Source organism: Geotrypetes seraphini, chromosome 1 (assembly GCF_902459505.1).
Source record: "Geotrypetes seraphini chromosome 1, aGeoSer1.1, whole genome shotgun sequence".
Taxonomy (NCBI): domain Eukaryota; kingdom Metazoa; phylum Chordata; class Amphibia; order Gymnophiona; family Dermophiidae; genus Geotrypetes; species Geotrypetes seraphini.
Genome location: NC_047084.1, coordinates 455,142,620 through 455,164,756, shown reverse-complemented (window position 1 = coordinate 455,164,756; position 22,137 = coordinate 455,142,620). Strand labels below are relative to the sequence as shown.

The 22,137-nt window shown below is 45.4% G+C and overlaps 1 protein-coding gene across 7 annotated transcripts in view; it reads left to right on the top strand.

Annotated features, from left to right (window-relative positions):
* Positions 1–22,137, top strand: part of HUWE1 (HECT, UBA and WWE domain containing E3 ubiquitin protein ligase 1) — a 779,197-nt gene that overhangs the window by 56,068 nt on the left and 700,992 nt on the right. For 6 of the 7 annotated variants that reach the window (XM_033921880.1, XM_033921834.1, XM_033921842.1 and 3 more), the window contains exons 5-10: positions 1,000–1,152; positions 12,679–12,741; positions 14,228–14,305; positions 15,435–15,482; positions 15,688–15,756; positions 15,927–16,026. In XM_033921880.1, the coding sequence (XP_033777771.1) occupies positions 1,000–1,152; positions 12,679–12,741; positions 14,228–14,305; positions 15,435–15,482; positions 15,688–15,756; positions 15,927–16,026 (511 nt within the window). The remainder of the gene's footprint in view (positions 1–999; positions 1,153–12,678; positions 12,742–14,227; positions 14,306–15,434; positions 15,483–15,687; positions 15,757–15,926; positions 16,027–22,137) is intronic. The other variant, XM_033921870.1, reaches the window with a different exon arrangement.

Here is a 22,137-nt window from a genome sequence, read left to right as displayed (position 1 = left end):
TTTTTTTCCGCTGCCCCATTTAATCATACATTAGAAAATCAATTGATATTAAATGGTATAACATATCCAATAGTTCCCGAATTAAGAGTGTTAGGGGTTTATTTAGATAGACACTTTCCGTGAAGATATTCTCACTAATGTGACAGTTAAAAAAAAATGTTTCTTCATGTTATGGAAATTGCGGGTAATCAGATCGTATTTTGATCAATCGTTGTTTAGATTGTTGGTCCAGTCTTTGGTGCTCAGCATCTTGGATTATTGTAACTCTGTTTATTTGGCAGGCCAACGTAAGAATTTAAATAGATTATAAAGAATCCAAAATGCTGTTTTTGCCTGATCTTCAATCTGAAGAAATTCTGCCATGTATTGCAATATTATAGAGATCTTCCCTGGCTTCCCTTTGAGGCAAGGGTTATGCTTAAATTTGAAACTATGCTATAAAGCTCTTCAGGGACAAACTTCGAGATACTTAATGGGCCAATTCAGTTTTTAAAAAATACAAATCGCCCTTTATGGATTACTTCTATTTTTACTTTTCCATCGGTAAGAGGGTGTATTTATAAGAAATTTTTTAAGCGATTGATCTCTTTTCAGGCTGCTAGTTGGGATGTTGAATTTCATAAATTGCTATCGTCGTCTTCATATTTGCAATTTAGAAAATTATTGAAATCATTGTTTACCAAATTTATTGGTAATTGAAAATTCGGCAATTTTATCTTTATAACTAAAAATTATTGTTTTAATTATAAATTGTTTTCTGCAAATTTGTAAGTCACTGTTTTACAGTCTCTTCGTTTCCTTGTACACGACAATGAACTGAAAGGTATTTGCGGTCTAGAAATGTAAATGCGCTGACAGCATGCCTGTTATATCAGACTCCTTTTCAAATGAGTGCTCATTGTCCTAGGTGTAGCATAGAATGCTTGCTTTTGAAAGCAGCTCTAAAATGCATTGTGCACTTAGAAAGCTAATGACCTGCTTTATACTTATTTCTTGTAGCACTTGACAACGCTGCTTGCTTCTTCAGACATGCAAGTGGTGCTGGCTGTTCTTAACCTACTCTATGTGTTTAGCAAACGCTCCAACTATATCACACGGCTGGGGTCAGATAAGAGAACCCCTCTTCTGTCGCGCCTGCAGCATCTGGCAGAGGTAGGTTTTAATGGACTCCTGTAATATTGTTTGCCAAAACTGATGTAGATCATGTTTACCAAAGAATTTTGGGTAACGATTTAAAAGTGGTGAGCTTGTTAATTTTTGAAATTGTCAGTTTTGTAATCTTCTTACATTAGTTAAATCTTTTTTTTCTCTTGAAAATTGAGCCTTTGTCCTTTTACTGAGGCCTTTCTTACTGAGGCCTAGATTCTTAAGAAAAAAAAGCATTAAAAAATGATGGGCTGCTATAGCAGATGTTCTGGTAGCGAATTTAAAAAAGCGAGGAGTTCTCCCAAAAATGTTTATGTACATAAGGTTGGCAGAAAAAAAGCAAAAACAAACCAAAAACATGACAACAGCGGGAGAGATGTTCATTCTCACCCGCTGCCAATCAACACCACTTCCCTCCCCCACCCCCACTCCCCCTTAGCGGAAGAGATGCCTATTCTCTCCCACTGCCATACAACCCCACCCCCCTCCAAGCAGCGGGAGAGATGTCGCTAGAGAGACGGAGGAAAATCACGATTGCTGGTGCCTTCCATTTTAATTTTCTTACCTTATCGTGTAGTTAGCAGGTTTTTTCTTCTTGGACATGCCACATTCAAAGTGGAAGGGAGTGATTAGGTGTGAACCTTCGCCGGCCCTTGCTTTTACACCCATTCAGCAAATCGTTGACCGCTTCTTTGCGGCTTTACCCTCAGTTGCACAAGATTCTGGAGGATGTGGCCTGGCTCTGGGGAGAGTTTTTGGAGAGCCTCTCCACCTTTCAGGATTTGAGACATTGTTATCCCCTCTGGTGCCTTCCAACCCTGAGTGTCCAGCTACTGCCGGGGCTTTGCTACAGGAGACTTATAATCCCGGAAGTGGACCTACGGGGTCTCCCGGCGAGGGCGCAAAGCTAGTACAGGCAAGAGAGCTGAAGATTCAATCAGAGAGCAAGGGAATTCATCTTGCTCCCATGGAGGCTTCCTTAGGAGACATTTGGTCACTCCTTCAATGGCTGGAGACTAAATTGACTAAGGGCTCCTTTTATCAAGGCGCGCTAGCGGGGTTAACACACGCGGCGTTTCATCACGCGCAAACCCCTGCGCTGGCCAAAAACTACCGCCTGCTCAAGAGGAGGCGGTAGTAGATAGCGCGGCTGGCGGTTTAACATGCACTATTACGCGCGTTAAACCGCTAGCGCAGCTTGATAAAAGGAGCCCTAAAACTACTGAAGAGGTAACAAGTATTACTTCTAAGCTTGATAACAACTCAAACTGTTGATTCAGTGAAAAAAGACCTTTCAGACCAAGCCAGACAAACACAGGAGGATATACAGCAATTACAACAGTTTAAGGTAGCAATGATTAAAGACAATTCCTCTATACATCGTAAATTAGAACAAATTGAAAACTACAACCGAAGATTAAATCTTCGTATCTTGAATTTTCCATTATCTCCAGGAATACCGCCTACAGATTTCTTTAAAAGATACTTAAATGAGAATTTAAAAATTTCCTCTTACAGTATTCCTCCTTTGAATAAAATCTATTATCTTCCAAATAAAAAGATTCCTCAGAGAGATAGCGGGGGAAAAATAATGGAGAAGACAAACAGATTGATTTTGGAAATCTCTCTGCTGTTTTGGAACAAACTTTGTCTGCAGATACAGAAAGAGCTACTCTCTTAGTATCTTTCGTCTTTGAGCAAGATCTAAATATGATTTTAAAATTTATATTTCAAAAACTCTCAATTATTTGGAGATCAAAGACTTTGGATATACCCAGATGTTTCAAAAGTTACTCAAGAGAGAAGAAAAGATTTTCTTTTCTTACGGCAAGAGGCTCTTAAATTGGGTGCTACATTTCTTCTAGCATACCCCTGTAAATGCCTGGTTAGGTACTTGGGAATTAAATATACTTTTTATGCTCCAGACCACTTGAAGGAGTTTTTAAAAGTTAAAAAGATCATTAAGGAATGAGTAAGCAATGGACTTTAAAGTTAGAATATTGCAACCGATAATGCACTAAGCCTGTTCCTTTTTTGAGTGTTTGATACCTTTACTTATCTCCATTATATTTGGGATTACCACGCCCCCATATAGTGGTTAAGGAAGGGGTAGATTTATATTTATATTGGAAAATTTGTTTTGAATTGTTTCTTTCTCTGTATTACATGGAGAGAGATTTATTTTTATGAATTTTGTGAAAATTTAATAACCCCCTTCCCCCCCCAAAAAAAAAACCCCGATGGGCTGCTATAGCAGACGTTATGGTAGCAAATTTAAAAAAGCAAGTTGTTCTTCCAAAAATGCTTATGTACATAAGATTGGCAGAAAAAATGCAAAAACAAACTAAAAACATGACAACAGTGGGAGAGATGTTCAATTTCGCCCACTGCCAATCAACACCACTTCTCTCTCCCTCCACCACCCTCACCCCCCATAGCAAAAGAGATACCTATTCTCTCCCACTGCCACACAACACCCCCCTGCAGTGGGAGAGATACCCACTCTCTCCCATTCCCAAGCAAACACCCCCCACAGCGGGAGAGATGCCTATTCTGTCCCCCTGCCATACAACCCCCCCCCCCCCCCGCAGCGGGAGAGATGCCCATTCTCTCCCGTTGCTTCACAGCCTCCCCCACCACCTACGTTCCCTTTCCCCTGTACATTTTAATTAGATGGCTGACCGGAGGGATGCCTATTCCTTCTGGCCAGCTGGCCCGCCTCTTACAAAATGGGCCTTCCTGTCCCCGGTGCATCCTGTGGGAGGGGCCTTAAACAGCAAGGGCCAATCAGAGCCATAGGCCCCTCCCCGGTGCATCCCAGGATGCACCGGAGAGGGGAAGGCTAATTTTGGAAGAGGCTGGCCAAAGGGAGTAGGCATCCCTCTGGTCAGTATCTAATTAAAGGTACAGGAAAGAAGGATAAGCGTCAGGAGTTGGGTGGGGGGAGTGTTGTGATGCAGCAGGAGAGAATGGGCATCTCTCGCTATTGGGGGTTTTTTCCCCCTGTTTGTCAGCGGGAGAGGATGGGCATCTCCCTCTGGGGGGTGTGATGAGGTGTTCGCTTGTCAGCTGGAGAGAGTGGGCATCTCTCCTGCTTCAGGGGTGGGTGTTATGTGGCAGCAGGATAGAGTGGGTATCTCTCCTGTTGCTGGGGGGGGGGGGGGGGAGAGACGCTTCTCAAAACAGCTTTTCGAGCAGTCTCTGACACTGCTGTGCTGAGGTTTTAAGCAGTACTGCCACTGTACCGGCATCCCTGCACCAGTTGCTGATTTTTGTTGCTAATAGCGGATGCCTCTCATGGAGAATGACTTGGCGATTTTAAAGAATCCACTGGAATGCTTATTTTAATGTTGAAAAGCCCATTTACATGTCAGTGTTGGAGACTGCTAGAAACCTCGCTAAAAACATAGATAAGCCATTTTGATAATTTGCCACTAAAATGCGTTCAGGTTAAACTGTTGGAAAAAAGTTTAGCGACGGTGTTAAAACTTTTGAGAATCTGGGTCTTAGCCTTTTTCCCTTCTTTCTGTGTCGCCTGCTAGACCAATATAGTTATTCTGTACAGATGGGTATATACCTCACTTTGACCAGCAGGTGGAGACTGAGACAAAAACATTGTAATATATTAGCTGAGGCTCCCTCTATCATCCCAGTCTTTCTCAGTCTCCAGCAGGTAGAGTTAAGAAAAATCTGGCTCCCTCTGTTAGGCCTGTTGGAATTTGTTTTAGGACTCCTGGTTTTCCTTTTAGTGCCGGACGGAGCTTGGATGGGTCCTGTTTGGGGATCTGTCCGACCTCCTCCCCCTTCCTCCACCTCTTCACATTTTTATAGAGATGCCTCAGCTGGCAGCTTGGCCCCCTGGTTGGTCAGGCCTCCAGCTTTGAGAGCCGTGGAGTCTGTTTTAGAAAATAATGCTGAGGCTGTGCCGGTCTAAAGGGCTCATTCCCTTTAAATTTTCTGTATTTTACTGTCTTTTTCTGTTAACCAGCCCTTTTATTCTAGCTAAGTCGCGTCTGGGGAAAAGTGCTCACGGTAATCCAGCTGCGAGGCACTTGCGGCCGGCCTGTTCGAGCGAGGCAGGCTGCTGCGAAGGGGAATCCTTGTTGGCATCAGGTGCCCGCGGCCAGGGATCCCCTTCGTGAGTGCCTCGTGGCCGGCTGCTGTTTGCGGGGAACCCTGGGCTTTCCTCACCGCCCACACGGCAGATTCCCCAGCTACCGACGGTCAGGCAGAAAGGATTCCCTTTACAGCTGATGCCGGCTTGCCTGCTTTAGTGGCTAGGGCGGTTTAGACCTCTTAGCTGCTGCAGGTCTAATGGAGCTTCTTTTTTTTTTTTGGCGGTTCAGCTCCATTTTTGGCAGTAAGCACCTCCATTTTTGTTTAGCCTCAGGTGACCTCGCCCCTGTTTGGTGACACAGGTGGCAGGTTGTTTGCTGGGTTCCCTGCTGTAGCAGGGAGTCCCATGGGGCTGCTGAGGGTTCCCCCCCCCCCCATATTTTCTTATTTGGCTTATGGTTGCGGCTGGAGGTCCTGTTTCTTGACGTCCTCTACGGTTCGGCCTCATTCAGTGACTGTTCCCCTCTGCTCCTCTCGCGCCCTACCGCCCGTGGGTTTCGTGGGATGCTGCTTGTTTGGCAGGAGCAGTATTTCCCTTTGGGGAGCTCTCCAGGATCCTCTGGGGGATACGGTTTTCCTGCTAGCGGTGGCTTTGCGCTCCATCTACTAGCGCTGATGCATCTATGGGGGACGAGATGCCTTTGCCAGTCTCTTCTGTTCTGGTCTGAGGACACCGTGTCGGAGCCCCCACGTGTGGTGGACCCCTTGCTTTAGGGGCTCCGCCCTGTTTCCCGCTCTTTCCCTATGCATCAGGATATTTGGAATATTATGCTCGCACAGTGGCAGATGCCTGAGGCGCTCTTTTGCTTTACATGTTCAATGGCCCATCTATACCCCATCCCGGGAAGTGATCGGGACTCTATGAAGTCGCCAGTGGTGGACATGGCCATCTTGAAGCGGCATACCATGTCTGTGGAGGGTGGTTTTGCCTTGAGGGACCCTGAGGAATGTAAGTTAGTCTCTCCTCAAACAGAGTTTTGATGTGACAGCTCTGGCAGTCCAGGCGACGGCATGTAGTGGGCTGGTTGCTTGAGTGTGTTTTCGCTGGGCAGTGCATGTCCTTGACAGTGAGTCTGATAATTGGAACATAGTAGGAAGTTGCCAGAATTGAAATGGGTGCTTCTTATCTCTCAGATGCCTTGTATGATCTCTTGCGAGCTTCTACCAACTCTATGACTTTTGGAGTGGCAGCACGCCGTACCTTGTGGTTTCAAGCTTGGTCGGCAGAAGCGGCGTTCAAAGCTAAGCTGATAAATTCCCCTTTAGGGGTCTTTCTTGTTTGGTGAGGATCTGGACAAGTTGGTTCAGACCTTAACAGATTCTGAAGTGCCTTGTTTACCTGAAGATAGAGCTAGGCCGCTGGCATGGGGTGGTACTGCTCGCGGGCGTGAGCGTGATTTCCGCCATCTCCTCCCTGGGCAAGGGGCCTCTTCTTTTCAAACCCCTGGGCTTTCCAGAGGCCAGTATTTCCAGTGCATGCAGCCTTTCAAGGGGCCCACCGGGGTGCTGGTTGTGCCCCTGCCGGTTCTTCTGCAGCCCGTCCTTCCTGGCACCTGCTCTAATTCCAGCTATGTGATTTTTATCTACAGCGGGTAGAGATCATATCCGATCAGTGAGTACTGGCGGTGATTAGGGACGGTTATGCTCTGGAGTTCGCCCATTCATTGTTAGATCATTTTCTCGCTTCTCTCTGTCAGTCAGCATGGGAGAAACAGGCTTTTTGCCAGACCCTTCAAGGATTGCTAGATTTCAAAGCTGTAGTCCCATTACTATCTCGTGAGTGGTGCGCAGTCAGGGACTTTTCAGCCCATCTTAGATTTGAAAGGGGTCAACAGAGTTCTCCAAGTTCTGTCCAACTGCATGGAAACTCTGCGGTCTGTTATTCTGGCAGTTCAGCCAGGGGAGTATCTGACTTTTCTATTTCTGACGGAGGCCTACTTGCTTATTCCAATTTGGACCTCTCATCCTCTCTTCTTGCGCTTTGCGATCTTGGGGCAGCATTATCACTTCTGTGTGCTTCCCTTTGGTCTGGGCGCGGCTCCGTGAACGTTCACCAAGGTTATGGTGGTCGTCATGGCAGCGTTGCACAAAGATGGCATTCTAGTTCATCCCTACCTGGACGACTGGTTGATTCAAGCAAAGTCGTTGCAGGAGAGCACCAGGTCACGGCTTGGGTGGTGGAGTTTCTGCAGTCGCTGGAATGGGTTTTCAACATTTCCAAGAGCCGGTGGGCACCTCTCAGTGCTTGGAGTATCTAGGAATTCTGTTTGACACCTCCTTGGGGAGAGTCTTCCTTCCAGAGGCTAGGTAGATGATGATCTCAAATTTGCCTGCTTTTGGCGGCCTGGTGTCCTTGGGCACAGAATTTCCATCAAGTCTTGGGGTCGATGGCGGCTTCCTTAGACATAGTGAGGTGAGCTCCTGCCCATATTCGTCCTCTTCAGTATGCTTTCTACGGAGATGGTCGCCTCAGAGGCACAGTCTGGATCTTCCTGTCCTTCTGCGGGGCTTGGCTCACTGCAGTCTTCGTTGGTGGCTCCAGACCTTTCATCTAGTGCAAGAGACGAGTCTGGATCAGCCGCAGTGGCTGGTGCTGCAACGGATGTCAGTTTCCTCAGTTGGGGAGCACAGTGTCTAGGTCACTCAGCTCAGGGCACCTGGTCCACAGAGTAGGCATCCTGGTCGATCAATGTTCTAGAGATCATAGCCATCCGTCTAGCACTGTTAGCCTTCTGGTTCTTTCTGATGGGCAAGTCAGTCAGGGCTGGGCAGAGTCTCATCTTCAAGACATTTCCGCCTACCATATAGGAGGTGTGGAAAATGTGCAGGTGGACTTTTTGAGTCGTCACGTCCTAGATCTCGGAGAGTGGTGTCTAAGTCACGCAGCATTTCAGCTAATAGTTCAGTCTTGAGGTCAGCCCCTCATGGACTTGATAGTCACGAGTGTCAACGCCAAAACATACCGCTTTTTCCGTTGTCGCAGAGATGGTCAGGCTGAGGGCCTGGATGCTCTAGTTCACCCATGGCCAAGGGAGGGTCTGTTGGATGTGTTCCCTCCGTAGCCATTAGTGGGTAGAGTTTTTATCCACATTGTTCGACATCCAGGCCTGTTGATTCTGGTGGCACCGGATTGGCCCAAGCGCCCGTGGTACGCGGTCCTGCTGAGACATCTGGTGGCGGATCCTCTTCTGCCTCTTTCGACCCACCATCTGTCTCAGGGCCCCATTCCAATGTTCAATCTGTGCCCCTTTTGTCTTAAGGCTTGGCTCTTGAAATGGACTGCCTAGGTAAGGGATATTCAGATAAAGTGTTCTCAACTAGAGAATGACATGAACCGCGAGTAGCAGCGGGTAACCCGCCAAAACGGGGAAGAAAAAATAGTTGCCTCTGTGTGGACGGGGACAAGGCCATTCACCGCCCCGTGGAGCGGTGAATGGACTTGTCTCCGCAGTGAGGCAATCAAGGATCGCGCGGTCCCCACCTGCCCGATTGCAGCAAGGGACAGGCGCAATCGCTGCCTGGCTGGCCCAGAACGTCGTCTCCGACATCATCATTGAAGTCGGAAAGACTCCCTGTCGGCTTTAGCAACTGCAGCATGGCGGTAAGAGCAGGGGAAAAGGAGGGAGGCTTTTTTTTTTTTTTTTGAGCGGCAGGGAGGTAGTAGGCTGTCTATGGCTAGGGAGGGAGAGAGGTAGACAGGCAGGCAGGCTTCGGGAGTGGGGGTGGGACAAAGTGTGGAAGGCAGTGAGAGGGACATAGGAAGGAGGCACTAGGGGCACTAAAGATAGGAAGGGGCACTAAGGATATGGGAAGGAGGCACTGGGGGCACTAAAGACAGGAAGGGTCACTAAAGACATGGGAAGGAGGCACTGGGTGCACTAAAGACATGGGAAGGAGGCACTGGGCACTAAAGACAGGAAGGGGCACTAAGGATATGTGAAGGAGGCACTGGGGCACTAAAGACAGGAATGGGCACTAAGAACATGGGAAAGGAGGCACTGGGGGCACTAAGGACATGGGAAGGAAGCACCGGGGGCACTAAGGACATAGGAAGGAAAGAGGGAGGGAATAGAATGGGACAATTCTTGGGCCTGAGTGCAGAAAGAAAGAAATGAAAGAAAGGATACACAGACAGAAGGAAACGCAACCAGAGACTCATGAAATCAATCACCAAATAGCAAAGGTAGGAAAAATGATTTTATTTTCAATTTAGTGATCAAAATGTGTCAATTTTGAGAATTTATATCTGCTGTCTATTTTGCACTATATTTATCTATTTTTCTATAGTTACTGAGGTGACCGAGCTTGCGGAGATGGGGCGGAAACGGGGTTATTAAATTTTAGTCCTAGTAGTTTGCCGGTCCACAAAATAATTATTTTATTTCTGCCGGTCCATGGGTGTAAAAAGGTTGAAAAACACTGATGTAGAGTATGACGGCTTTCTTTTTCGCCTAGCTGCACGCGTTCAAAAAGCCGCGCATGCGCGGCTGCTCGAGTTAATCAATCTTCTCTCTTCTCCTGCAACTTCCTGTTTCCGGTTGCGTCAGAAGAGAATATTGAACAAATGAGCAGCCGTGCATGCGGCTGGGCGAAAAAGAAAGCCAGCATACTCTACATCTAAGGTGAGATGGCGGGAGGGAGATGGCGGAACGCTGCAATCGGTCGGGTGTCTGCTGTTTTTGTATCACTGCCTGCCTGCACTCACGTTCCAGATCCTCCTGTTGTTCATTGTACTGCAGCATCTGCATGATTATGTGCTCAGGTGGGCATTTTTAGTGTGCACAATTGACCTGATTCGAGCTATAGGTGAACATGGGGTACACGTCATTGCAAGGGAGGACAAGTCAATTGATTTATTTTATGTTCTGTTTTTACTACAGGGCAGAGGCACTGAAACAGATTCTCAGTGCAGTAGTAGTAGTGACAAGACTCTCTCCTGTCTTCATGGTGTTTCGCAGTACTGAGGCTTATATGGATGCTGCGGGAACGGTGATGGGGCGGTGAAGAGGATGGCGGTGATGGTGATGGGGCGGTGAAGGGGATGGCGGTGACGGGGCGGTGAAGGGGACGGTGAGTTGGGGACGGGGCGGTGATGGGTACAGATTTTTTTCCCCGTGTCATTCTCTAATCTCAACCCTCTTGGGGTCTCGGAGATTTTCCACTTCTCGGGCTTCTGTGCAGGTTTGGGGTATATTTGAGGGGTGATGTGCTGCATGTAGAATGGTCTCTTTTTGTTCTTCCCTGCCAATCATCTTAGTTCTTGCGAGATGGCCTCGACAGGGGCCTGGCTTGGTCTTCTCTCCAGGTTCGGCTTGTGGCCTTGTTAGCCTTTCATGGGTTGTTGAGAGTTCAACGTTTGACTGCTATTCCTGATGTGATTCACTTCTTGTGGGCGGCCAAGTTGCTCAGGCCTCCCGTGTGGCCCTTTGTTCCTTCTTGGGATTTGAATCTGGTTCTGTCAGTTCTAGTGTGCCCTCCTTTTGAACTGTTGGGCGACTGCTCTTTGAAGGACCTTACTCTTAAAGTGGTCTTCTTGGTGGCCATTATTTCAGCTAGATGTGTTTCTAAGCTGTAGGTTTTCTCTTGTAGGGCTCCCTTCCTGGAGTTTTCTAGGGAGTGGGTTGTATTGCAGCCTGTTCTTCCAAAAGTTGTTTCTCCTTTTCATGTCAATCAATCAGTGGTCCTCCTGGTGTTGATTAGTTGGGAGGGATCTTCTGAGCAGAAACAGTTGTGCAAGTTGGATGTCAGTTGAGTCCTTGGCTTTTATGTGCAGAAGACCCGTGAGATTAGGAAATCAGATAATCTATTTGCCTTTCTAGCGGGTCCTCGTATGGGGGATGGTGCTTCCAAGGCTACCATTGCGTGCTTCTGCTTATCTTTAGAAAAAAGCCTGTTCCTGAATTTCTCAAGGCTCTTTCCACTTGGGGTCAAGCAGCTTCTTGATCTGGGTCTTCTCTTGTACTTCCGATGGATATTTGCAGGACTGCAGTTTGGTTTTCTCTGCATTCCTTTGTCAGACACTACCGTGTGGAAGTTCAAGCGCGTTTGGGATGCGGTATTCGGTGAGCGTGTTCTGGTGTTGGCCCTTCGAGGGTCCCACCCTTGATGGTACTGCTTTGGTACATTCCATTTGTACAGAATAACTATACTGGTCTACCAGGCGACACAGAAGGAGAAATTAGATTCTCACCTGCTAATTTTCTTTTTGTTAGCCTGTAGACTAATATAGTTCCTCACCCTTTCTGTCTTTTTGCGATGCTTGCGAGTTTTGCTCGTGTGCAGATTTTGAATTTTCTGCGGGTTCTAGTATTTTTCTAGGGCCGGGGAGATATAAGAATAGCAGCTATGGCTCAGCTGGCTTAGCTGGTGAGCTGTGGGGACATTTTCACTGCAGGAATTTAGTTATATACATGTTCCAACAGTTGTTACCGTGTGTTTGTTGTTTTTAACCTCCTGTTCAGAGTATTTTTACTGTTCTCAGTATTTTCCTAGGTTCTGCTTGGCTTTTCGGCAGACTGGGATGGTAGAGGGAGCCTCAGCTAATATACTACAAGTTTTTGTCTCAGTCTCCACCTGCTAGTCATAGTGAGGTGTATATCCATCTGTACAAAATAACTGTATTGGTCTACAGGCTAACAAAAAGAAAATTAGCAGGTAAGAACCTAATTTCTTCTTCCAACCCTCTCCTCTAATATCAGTGTTTTTCTGTACTCCTTTGTAGTCTCCTTGTTGCCCCATTCCTTCCTTTGACTCTCTAGAATTTATTGATTTAAATTCATTCTGAGTAGCCATGGGAAGTGGACAGTGATTGAAGTGGGGGGGGGGGAGGAGATGTGTGATCAGTTGTAAAGCTGCCTTGATCTCATCTCATGCTTCCCTGCTACTCTGTCTTCTGTCCATACTTGGGTCTGTTTTTTTATAGTTTCTTCTTTGTGTCACCTTTTCAGTTTTCTTCTCTTTCATGACACTGTAGGAAGGGAAGTGCAATTGCTTGCCCTCTGGCTACTGTATAGAGCCTGGTTATTTGCTGGGCTGACTCACCTAGTTCTTCCTTGACCTGGCTGAATATGGTGTCTAAATGCACTAGCAAAAAAAGCAGTGTAGATGAGAAGCCTATGCTCATGCTTCTTCAGATGAGATTTTACTGTTTGGGCTGGTGGAGCAAGTAGATCAGCTCAGCCAGGCAATAGCTGCTACCTCTCCCTGGTCTAAGACTTGAATCACTGGTATGAACAATTTAAAGCTTGTATACAGAAACTGAATGTCTTTATTTCCACCCCCACCCTTGTGATAATTAATGGGCAAGACTAGAGTAGTTTAAAGGGATTATATGCAATTTGTACAGGATGCTGGGCAATTAGCACTGCCTCACTTGTTGTGGAGAAACCTGCTTAATGCCGTCTGCATCTTTCACAGAGCTGGGGTGGTAAGGAGAATGGCTTCGGACTCGCTGAGTGTTGTAGAGATTTGCACATGTTGGTAAGTTTCTTACTGATTCTTTTCTTTGAATGCTACAGTTAAGTAGTAGCCATTGCTCCCTCTCTTGCTTTCACCTGTTCCCACCGATTTTTGTTTGTCTTTGACTGTCTTTCTACTCTTGCCCTTCTCTGGCAGAAATGGCTCACTTCAGATGCAGTTATTGTGGGAATAAGCAGTAAAATTTGGGAGGTGGGGAAGAGTCGGTCTTCAGTGTAGTTAAGTTATCATAAGATTCCTTTTGGAGTGATATTACTTTTAATTCCTAATGACAATATCAATGACCTTGCCTTTGTAGCTTCAGCTCAAACCTTTTCACTGTAAATAACCCTATTCACAAAGGCACATTAATGTGGAAAAGGTGTGATAGTGAAAATATATCCCATTAGCAAACAGCATAACTCTTATGAATAGTTGCCTGAGGATGAACCTTTGTGGTGGGGGGGAAGGAGGAGGAGTTGGCAGATGCCATAAGGTGATGGAGTGATCCCAGGGGAATAGATATTGAGAAGCTATTCTGGATTCCTTCAGCATTAAACAATAGTACATGAAGCAGAATATAAAAATATATCATTTACAGGACCCAGTGTGTTAATATGGAATAGGGAAAGATTTATGACTGTGCTTTGGGGAAAAGAGTTGTGGCATTGGATCCCAGTATTAATTTTTGTTCTCAAATATACTTTTTGGTCTGCTTTTCCTCCTTGCTGTCTTTGGTTAAATATATTGAGGGTGCAGTTGAAAATTTTAAACGTTTTGATGCCTTAGCTCTTATCCAGGGTATTCAGTGCTGTTAGAACATAAAGTTTTGAAATGTGAATGTCCCCTACTCTCTTCTGCAATTTTGAATACTGGGGCAGGATTAACCCTTTTGTGGGCCCTAGGCAAACGAGTGTATTGTTTAAATGCAGCACAACAAATGGAGCCCTGGTTGACTGCAAAGGAAAACCAGCAAAGTAGCATGTAGCAGCGCTGCTCACCAACTCTTTCTACTGACTGAAAGGCAGTTCACAGGGGGTGGAGAGAACAGATAAGCCTCTGTAGGCAGAAGTGGCTCTGGACTTTCCTGTCTCCTGTCATACTCTTTATCCCAACAGTTGACTTAAACATAATAAGAAAAGTGCCTTGAATCCATCAGAGCGCACCCTACGTGAACATTTACACCCTAGGCATGCCTAGTTTGCTTATGCTTTAATCCTGCCCTATGTGTAATGGTCTGTTTTGCATACAACCCCCCCCCCCCCTCAAATTATCTCTTAAGCTCATGATCAGTTTCTGGGAATGTTTTAATTTGGAAAATCTTCAAGGTGAGACTTCTTTGTTGAAATAACAGTAGAAGGGCTGTGAAAATTGTAGGGTGCTAGTCTGAAAGTCAGAGCAGCTTCCAGCATGATTGTGATGAGAAAGGAAAGGTCTCTATAGCAGCTGCTTTGTTACCTGCTCTCTCGGAGCTCACTGTGTCTCATTCCATCCTGTGCTTTATACACAGAAATACCCTCCCAGTGCCACCACACTACACTTTGAATTCTATGCAGAGCCAGGGGCTGAGGTCAAAGTCGAGAAAAGGGTGAGTCTCATACAGACTTGTTCTTCTACAGCTTATAGCAGTGAGAGATCTCTTGAAAGTTTGTTTAGGCCAGGGTTGGCAGAGAGGCAGATGCTCAGAGAAGGGGTAAAGTGCCACTATGGGGATAAATTTATTGGAGTCCTATGCACAAGGCAGACTTTGCCCCTCCAGAGGATACCCTGCAGGTTGGGGAATAGCATTATGGAGTGCACCTGTGTTGGGATGGAAGCAGATGGGACATATGGGCAACAAGAGACTTATTTAGCTTTTAGTTTCCTGTTTCCCATCTGTAGAAGACAATGGGTTATAGGGTCATCACATTCCAAACAAGTAAAATGTGTTTGCCCTCAAGATTCAGTTTGGCATTATTTTTATAAGTACTATAGCAGCAGCTTATTTTCTACCCCCAATTCATTGAGAATTTTCAGATGAGGCTGCTTCTTTCTCAAAGTGGGTGTTATTGGGTGTAAACTGGTGACCCAGGGTCTCGCAGGCATGCAGACGTTGGAGACCTCTGAGTATAGCAGCTAATAAGCAGGAAACATTGTCCTTGGCAGAAGCATTCTCTGCCCTGGTTATATGAATTGTTTGTTTGTGTGTGTGTGTGTGTGTGTTAACATATAGGGTCTTCCACCACTGACTAAATTTTACAATAGCAGTTTGAGTTGATGTTGCAGAGCAGAAGAGCAATGCGCTAGGGAATGGAAGTTGATATGTAAAACTAACTCGTTGCTTTGCGGAGTGTATTGCCTGGCATGTAGGAGGCATCACCTCACCACATACTGATAGGATGCACCACTGGAAAATTTGAGCAGGAGAGATAGCATCAGTCATCTTGTCTGAACTGGGGAAAATAGTTTATTAAAGCATCAACCTCCCCACAGTGATAGATATATAAATAACTGATAAAGTGACAATCAAAGTAAGCGTTTACTGTTTGGCACTCCACCTCTCAGGACACAACTTGTTTTCAGTGTTCTTTTTTTTGGAGTTTATAGCTTCCCTATTTTATAATTTAGGATCTGCTGGTGGCAGTGCTTCTGGTATGATTTGTGGTCTGCATTCGCTGCTATGGAAGTATGAGTATCTTCACCCCTATTCAATCATGCTTCTCCTATTTCCTTTACAGACAACCACCAACACTCTTCACTACATTCATATAGAACAGCTGGATAAGGTAATAAGGACATTGTTCTATAGGAGCAGTAGGTGTTAAGGAAATTTGTGCTACTGTTGTGCTATACCTGATCTGCACTTAGTATGTTAATTTTCTGTTTTTCTTCAGTGACATGCTATAACATTGTAGGTATATTTATGCGTGATCAAATAATCCACTGCGGCAGAACTGATATTCTGATTCCTAAGTCTTATTCTTTGTTCAGATTTCAGAAAGCCCTTCTGAGATCATGGAGTCTCTTACCAAGATGTACAGTATTCCCAAAGATAAGCAGGTAAGCTCCTTTACTATGTTAGCTCTGGGTTTCCAAGTGGCACAGGACAGAGAAAGTTCTGCCCTGAGCAGAAGCTCTTAAATAGTGAATCTGAGGAATAGCTGCTTCGGTAGTCTGTACATGACTAAATTCTATTTTGTGATCTGAGGAAACTTACTTTTCTGTCCCAGATGCTTCTGTTCACACACATAAGACTGGCCCATGGATTCTCAAATCACAAGAAGAGACTGCAAGCTGTTCAGGCCAGGTTGCATGCCATCTCTATACTAGGTAAGTACTGAGAAACACAAAGCATGTCTCAACTCTAGGTTGTTGGCATGTTAACTTACTCATTAAAATTTTTTTCCAAGGAGATTGGTTAGGTGTAGGCTCGAATTGTCTATTTTTAAAAACTTTTTTTCCTACTAGTATTTTTTGTCTATTCTAGTCCATAAATAATGAGGATAGCTTATATAACAGGGTGTTTCTTTATCGTCCCTCCAAAGTGGCACAGCATTGATGGGTTATAACCCATCAGGTGGAGACTGAGACACAAACGTTTGGCTGTAATATAAGTGGACTGTGCAGTTCCATTCAGTCTGATGAATAGCCAAGCAGAACTAAGTAACAACTATTCCAGTGAGACATTCTAGGTGAGACATTCTAGACCATAGGGTAATTTCCCTTTACTCGCATGGACTGCAGAAGAGAACCATTTTCCACTCCGCCTCTAGAGTACTTCACAGGATAGCTTAGCTCCTCCCATCAGTCTTTCTCTTTTTCATGCATGGCTGCAGGTGTTTGAGTTCTGCTCTCCCACATTTATTATTTTTATTTTCATGTAGTTTCGTTCCCTTTAGCGGTTTTCGCATTTCAAGCAATTTTCAACAGCTTACCTGCTTGAGAATTCACAGACTTTGGTCTGTAGCTGACAGGCCGATCCCTTCGGGGGTACCGTTTAGCTGGTCTGCTAGTCTTCCCTGGAGCTCAAGGCCGTCCCTGACTTGGGGGGGGGTTGTCAGGAGCAGACTGTTCAGCATGCGTAGGGGGTTCAGTGGTGTTCCGCAGCATGCAGACTGCGTTTTGCACCTCTGCCCATCCGGGTGCGCAGTCGGTGGTCCGCAGGGGCGGAGGCATAGTCAGACAGTGGATCTGACCAGCAGCCCAAAGAATCAGCTTGGTAACAGCTTTCCCAGCAGTGTGGTAGTGAATTCTGACTGGATTTTCTCAGAAGCTAGAAAGCAGGTGAAGCGTCTGTCTTCAGTTTTGTGAGTAAGAGGAGCTGACAAGCTCTATCAGCAATTTTTCAAACTTAATTTTGAGGGGTTTTGAGGGTTCCCCTGGGTTCTTCCACCTGAAAAATCCTATTTTATGATTTTTTTTTATTTGTGGGAAGGCCATTTTTTTTATTGTGTGTTTTGGTGCGAATTAGATTTGGCGGCCACCTTGCATTTTTAGCGATCTTTTTTCAACTTTTCCCTGCTTCAAATTTTGAATTTTTGCAAGGAAAACTGCTGGGATGGAGTCCTCGGGGTCTCCCAGTATGGATTCATGTAAAATTTGTGCAAATTTGCTGCTTTTAGAGCATCCGTGTGCCATGTACTGTACAGCGCAGTTTGGGGGGGGGGGGGACGGTAACTGGGTTCAGCCTCCCCTCCACAGAAGCAGGTGATAACATGCTTAGCTAACCCATTGGTTAGGCCGCCTTTATTTTCAGGGCTTGGGTCTGCGCCTAAGAAGCTCAGGTCTAAGTCATCTAAGGGTGACTCTATGCCCCAGGGTCCAGATGCTTTCTTGGAATTCATGAAATATGTATGGTCCGAGTTTCAATCAAGGGGTCTGGCTGCGGGATGTTCAAAGGTTGCCCCTACGACGTTACAAAGTGCCAGTATTTTTTCGGGGATGTCAGTCTCTCAGACTGCCCCGGCTGTTTCACAGTCTGTTCAGGAGACAACAGCGATGGATCCGGGCCTCGCTGATCATTTCTTCCACAGATTGGAGGATCTGGATTGGGATGCTGGATCCCTTAGGGCTCCTGATTCTGGAGAAGACCCGACTGTGGTGCGCTTGTTTAAAGTTGTGGTGCTCACTGACTTGATTGCTGAATCTTTACTGGAATTGGGCTTGGATGACAAGCTCACTCTTCCCTCTTCTTCCACTTCTCCGTGGCTCTGCAGTACACGAGCCCAATCTTGCTCCAACAAAGAGAGAAAGTTAATATGCTAATAGTGTAGTTTCAAGGAATAAAAGACCCTTAGTCTTGAAATCCTAATTTATTTATTTTTTTACATTTAAATCTTTTTTAAATAAATTAACAGCTTAATTCATTGTGTGCAAAAATATCAACTGAAAACATCACTAAAATTTTAAAACATACATCCACATATTCATAATGTTCCAAAAGGCATTTAACTTTATGTTGGACTGATGCAAAGAAACCCTTATAAAGATCAAATGTGTAGTCCTTCAATCAATCTGTTGATCCGATCCTTTTGGGCCAATTCAGTCCTTTGATCAATTGATTAATCCAATCTTTTTTGGTCCAGTCTTTAAAGTTTAATTCTTGATCCGATCTTTCAAAATATCTTTATAATCCAAACTTTAAAGTCTAGTCCTTAATCCAATCCAGATTTTAGTCACAGAACATTTTGACTCTCCAGAAGGTTCCTTGAGGAATGCTCAGGTTATGTCTCGTTTGTATCCTCTGGCACAGGAGTGTCGGCAGCTGCTGGGACAATCCAAGGTGGATTCCTTGGTTGCATGAAGTAAAGAGTGGAATGGTCCTAAAAAGATGGGTGGACACAATCTGTTTAATAAAATGTCTTTATTCATCCAATGTTTCAGTGACTCAACAGGTACATGTTTCGGCCAAAAGAGGCCTGCTTCAGGAGTCTTGAAAGTCTTCTAGGCAGTGTCAGTGTGATTACCTGTTTTTCAGCTGACAGGTTCCAAACATCAAGATTGTATCCTGAAAAGGTTGGACGTGTGCAGAGTTCTGTGGTTACCCAGAGGTCACTAATGATTTTCACCTCCGACCATATCTTTGTGCTAACGTAATCGATTAAGCGAGGTACTCCCGCTTCTAGGGCCACGATCTCCCAGTGGATCCATAGGGCCATTTCCTCCACTTATATTCTAGTGGGAAAACAATCTCCTATTTCTGTTAAGGCACATTCTACTAGGTGTGTGGCTTCTTCGTGGACTGAAGCGCAATAGGTTTCTCCTGAGGAGATTTGCGTGTGGCGACATGGTCGTCTCTTCACACGTTTGCCAAATTTTAGAGTGGATTTTGCTGCCAGACGGGACTTGGCTTTTGGGTCCTTAGTTTTGAAATCTGGCACAGCAAGCCCACCCTGACTCTGTAGGGGACGGCTTTTGTACGTCCCTATGGTCTAGAACAGGGATGCCCAAAAGGTTGATCGCGATCGACCAGTAGATTGCGCTGGCTGGCTGGCCCGGAACTTCTTCTCCGACATCAGAATTTACGTGGGGGGGGGGGAGGCTGCTGGCTTGTTGCAGCATCGGGAAACAGGGAGAACTCGGTGGTGGCTTGGGGGCCTGTTTCCAGACATTGGCGGTGGCTTGGGGGCCTGTTTCCAGACATCGGTGGCAGCTTGGGAACCTGTTTCCAGGTGACAGCCCTGGTGGTGGCTTGGGGAGGCAGAAAGGGGAGACAGGGAGACAGAAAAAGTTGGGGGAGGGAATGGAGTGTGGCAGGGAGCAGTTAGGGAGACAGGAAGAAAAAGTTGGACTCATGGAAGGATAGAGATGTTGGGTAATGGAATGAGGTTTGGAGGAGACGAAGTATGCAGGAGGCAGAAAGAAGGGAAGAAATATTGGATGCACAGTCAGAAGAAGAAAGTGCAACCAGAGACTCATGAAATCACCAGACAACTAAGGTAGGTAAAATGATTTTATTTTCAATTTAGTGATCAAAATGTGTCTGTGGATTGGAAGGCAGAGAGATGCAGCATCTCTCTTTTTTTTCTCTCCATTTTATTGTTCAGCATCAAGGGGAAAGGGAAGAAGAAAAATGGAAAAGAGAGGGAACAAAATGTTGGACCATGGAGATAGAGGAGGAGAGATGGAACCATGGAAGAGAGCTGGGATAAGATGATGCTAGGGGATGGAAAGAAAGGGACAGGGAGTTATAGCCTGACCAGTGGAGAGGGGAATTCTGAAAGTGGTGAGCCATGTGGATGACAAGATGAGTGAGAGAGCAGTGAGTACAGTGGTAGAAATGTAGTAATGGGGAGTAGATAGAAGGGAATAGGAGACTGGGAAAGGAGGGGGATGGAAAATGGGAGAGCTAGAAACCGAGAGAAGATGGACAATTGAGAGATGGCTGAACATTTAAAAAGAAAAAGGGTGAGAAAGAAGGCAAGATTTGAGTAGACAGGCAGAAAAGAAAAAGTTAAGAAAGCTGAAAGGGAAAAATCAATACTTTGGAGACAGGCATAAGAAGGAAATGGAATGAGAGAAAAAATGAACAGCAGACACAGGAAAGATAATTAGTTGAAGATAAGACAAAAAGCAGAAAGAAACGGACCAAGATGATGGAAAAACAAAACATCCAGACAAGGTAGAAAAATTGTTTTATTATGAATTTATTAACTGAACTATGTTAGCGTTGGGATATGTGCATCACAATTATTTTTGTATTCAGTGGCTTAGTCATATTTAGCTGATTTGGGGGGAGGGACTGGAGCCCAAAATTAGTGGATGGGCACCAAAGTTTCTCCCTGCCTGAGTGCAATTTATAAATACTTGAGCTAGTGGGGATTCCCAAGCCCTGCCAACTGAAGACATCTTCCTCCAGTCTGGCAACTCAAAATCTCCAAGCTTTGCAGCCAATGGCAATATCCTCAAGCTGCCCCTGCTTTCATGCATGCATGAAAGCCAAAAGGGGGGAGGGAAGACAGCAGCTCTGCAATATTGCTGCCAGCTGCAGAACTTGGGAAGTTGGAGAGGGAGGAGGTGGCTGTTGGTGAGGCTTGGGGATCCCTACTAGCTACAGCAGGGGAGTTACTCATTTTGAAGGAGCCTAAGCTCAAAGTGGGAGGCCCAAAAAAACAGTAATATTTACCCTGATTAAGCGATCCTCCACATGCACTGCTGACAGCTAATTCAGCATCCCCGCTCTGATGAGGCTCACCTCTGAAGAGACTCACCGTAGCTGTAATAGAATTGAATGGGAGAACCAGAAGCGCACATCCCTGCTCATCAGAATGGGGATGCGGAAGCCTGTGGCTGCTCCTACTGTCAGCGATGTATGTGGAAGATCACTCAGTCAGGGTAAGTATTACTGTTTTTTTGGGTTCCTTCCCACAGTGTCTCTTTAATGAAGGTTTATTATTAGATATGTACATCTTCTATATTAGTGATTGCAAATTTGGGACCTGCTCTACCTTTTTTTGGCTCATCAGCTAGTGTTAGTGCGGCCCCAGAAAATTTTTTTTTGGCCAATGCAGCCCAGGGAAACCAAAAGTTTGGACACCTCTGGTCTAGAATGTCTCGCCTATCTACTGGAAAAGATCTTACCAGGGTAAGTACATAATCTCCTTATAACTGTGAACTATAAACAGCAACAGAGAAATACTGTTGGAGATTGATTACAATAAGCACCTTCAAAAATGTTCTCAAAACTTGCCAGCTATGCCAGATGATCCAAACGCCGCTGATCTTATAATCTCCCCTAACATCAAAAACACTAAATAAAAACAACAAGGTGGGGTCTGTGTATATCTCCACCTGCTGGTAGAGGTGTGTTATGACCCATCAGTGCTGTGCCAGTCTGGAGGGACTAAAAGAAAGAAAATTAGTAGGTAAGAACCTAATTTCTTCTTGTTGCAGGTGTTGTACATCTATGTTCCTTTGAGTTACCTCAGGGAAAATTTTATACCTGCTCTGAGACTGGAGAAATAGCATGTATGTGCTAGAAGGAATATAAGTGCAAATTCTACCCTTACTTCTCTTCGCAGGGTTGCTGATACATATTACTTAAAAATAGGTGCTGTGTTTCTGGGCATCTACTCTTTACACATGTATACCTTTAATCTGTTCTATCAGCCTAATAATGTTTGTAAAAGGCTGTTCTTTAGTCTCTCTCCAGATCGGTACAGCTTCATCATGACCAGCAAAATCTTTTGGCTGTAGTAGAAATAGCTATGCTTCCCTATCATACCTCTCTGCTTTCAGTCTCCAGCAGATGTGGTAAGCTATTGTAGTCTTCCCTCTTTAGTGTTAGGACTGTTGGAATTTGTGTAGTGACCTTCTTGTTCCTGGCTGTGCCGTACTGAGCTTGGGGGGACACTGGGGGTCCATCCGACCTCATTGGGGGGGGGGGGGGGTTCACTTGATGGATCACAAGTTGAGTCCCTCCCACCCCCCACACACATTTCT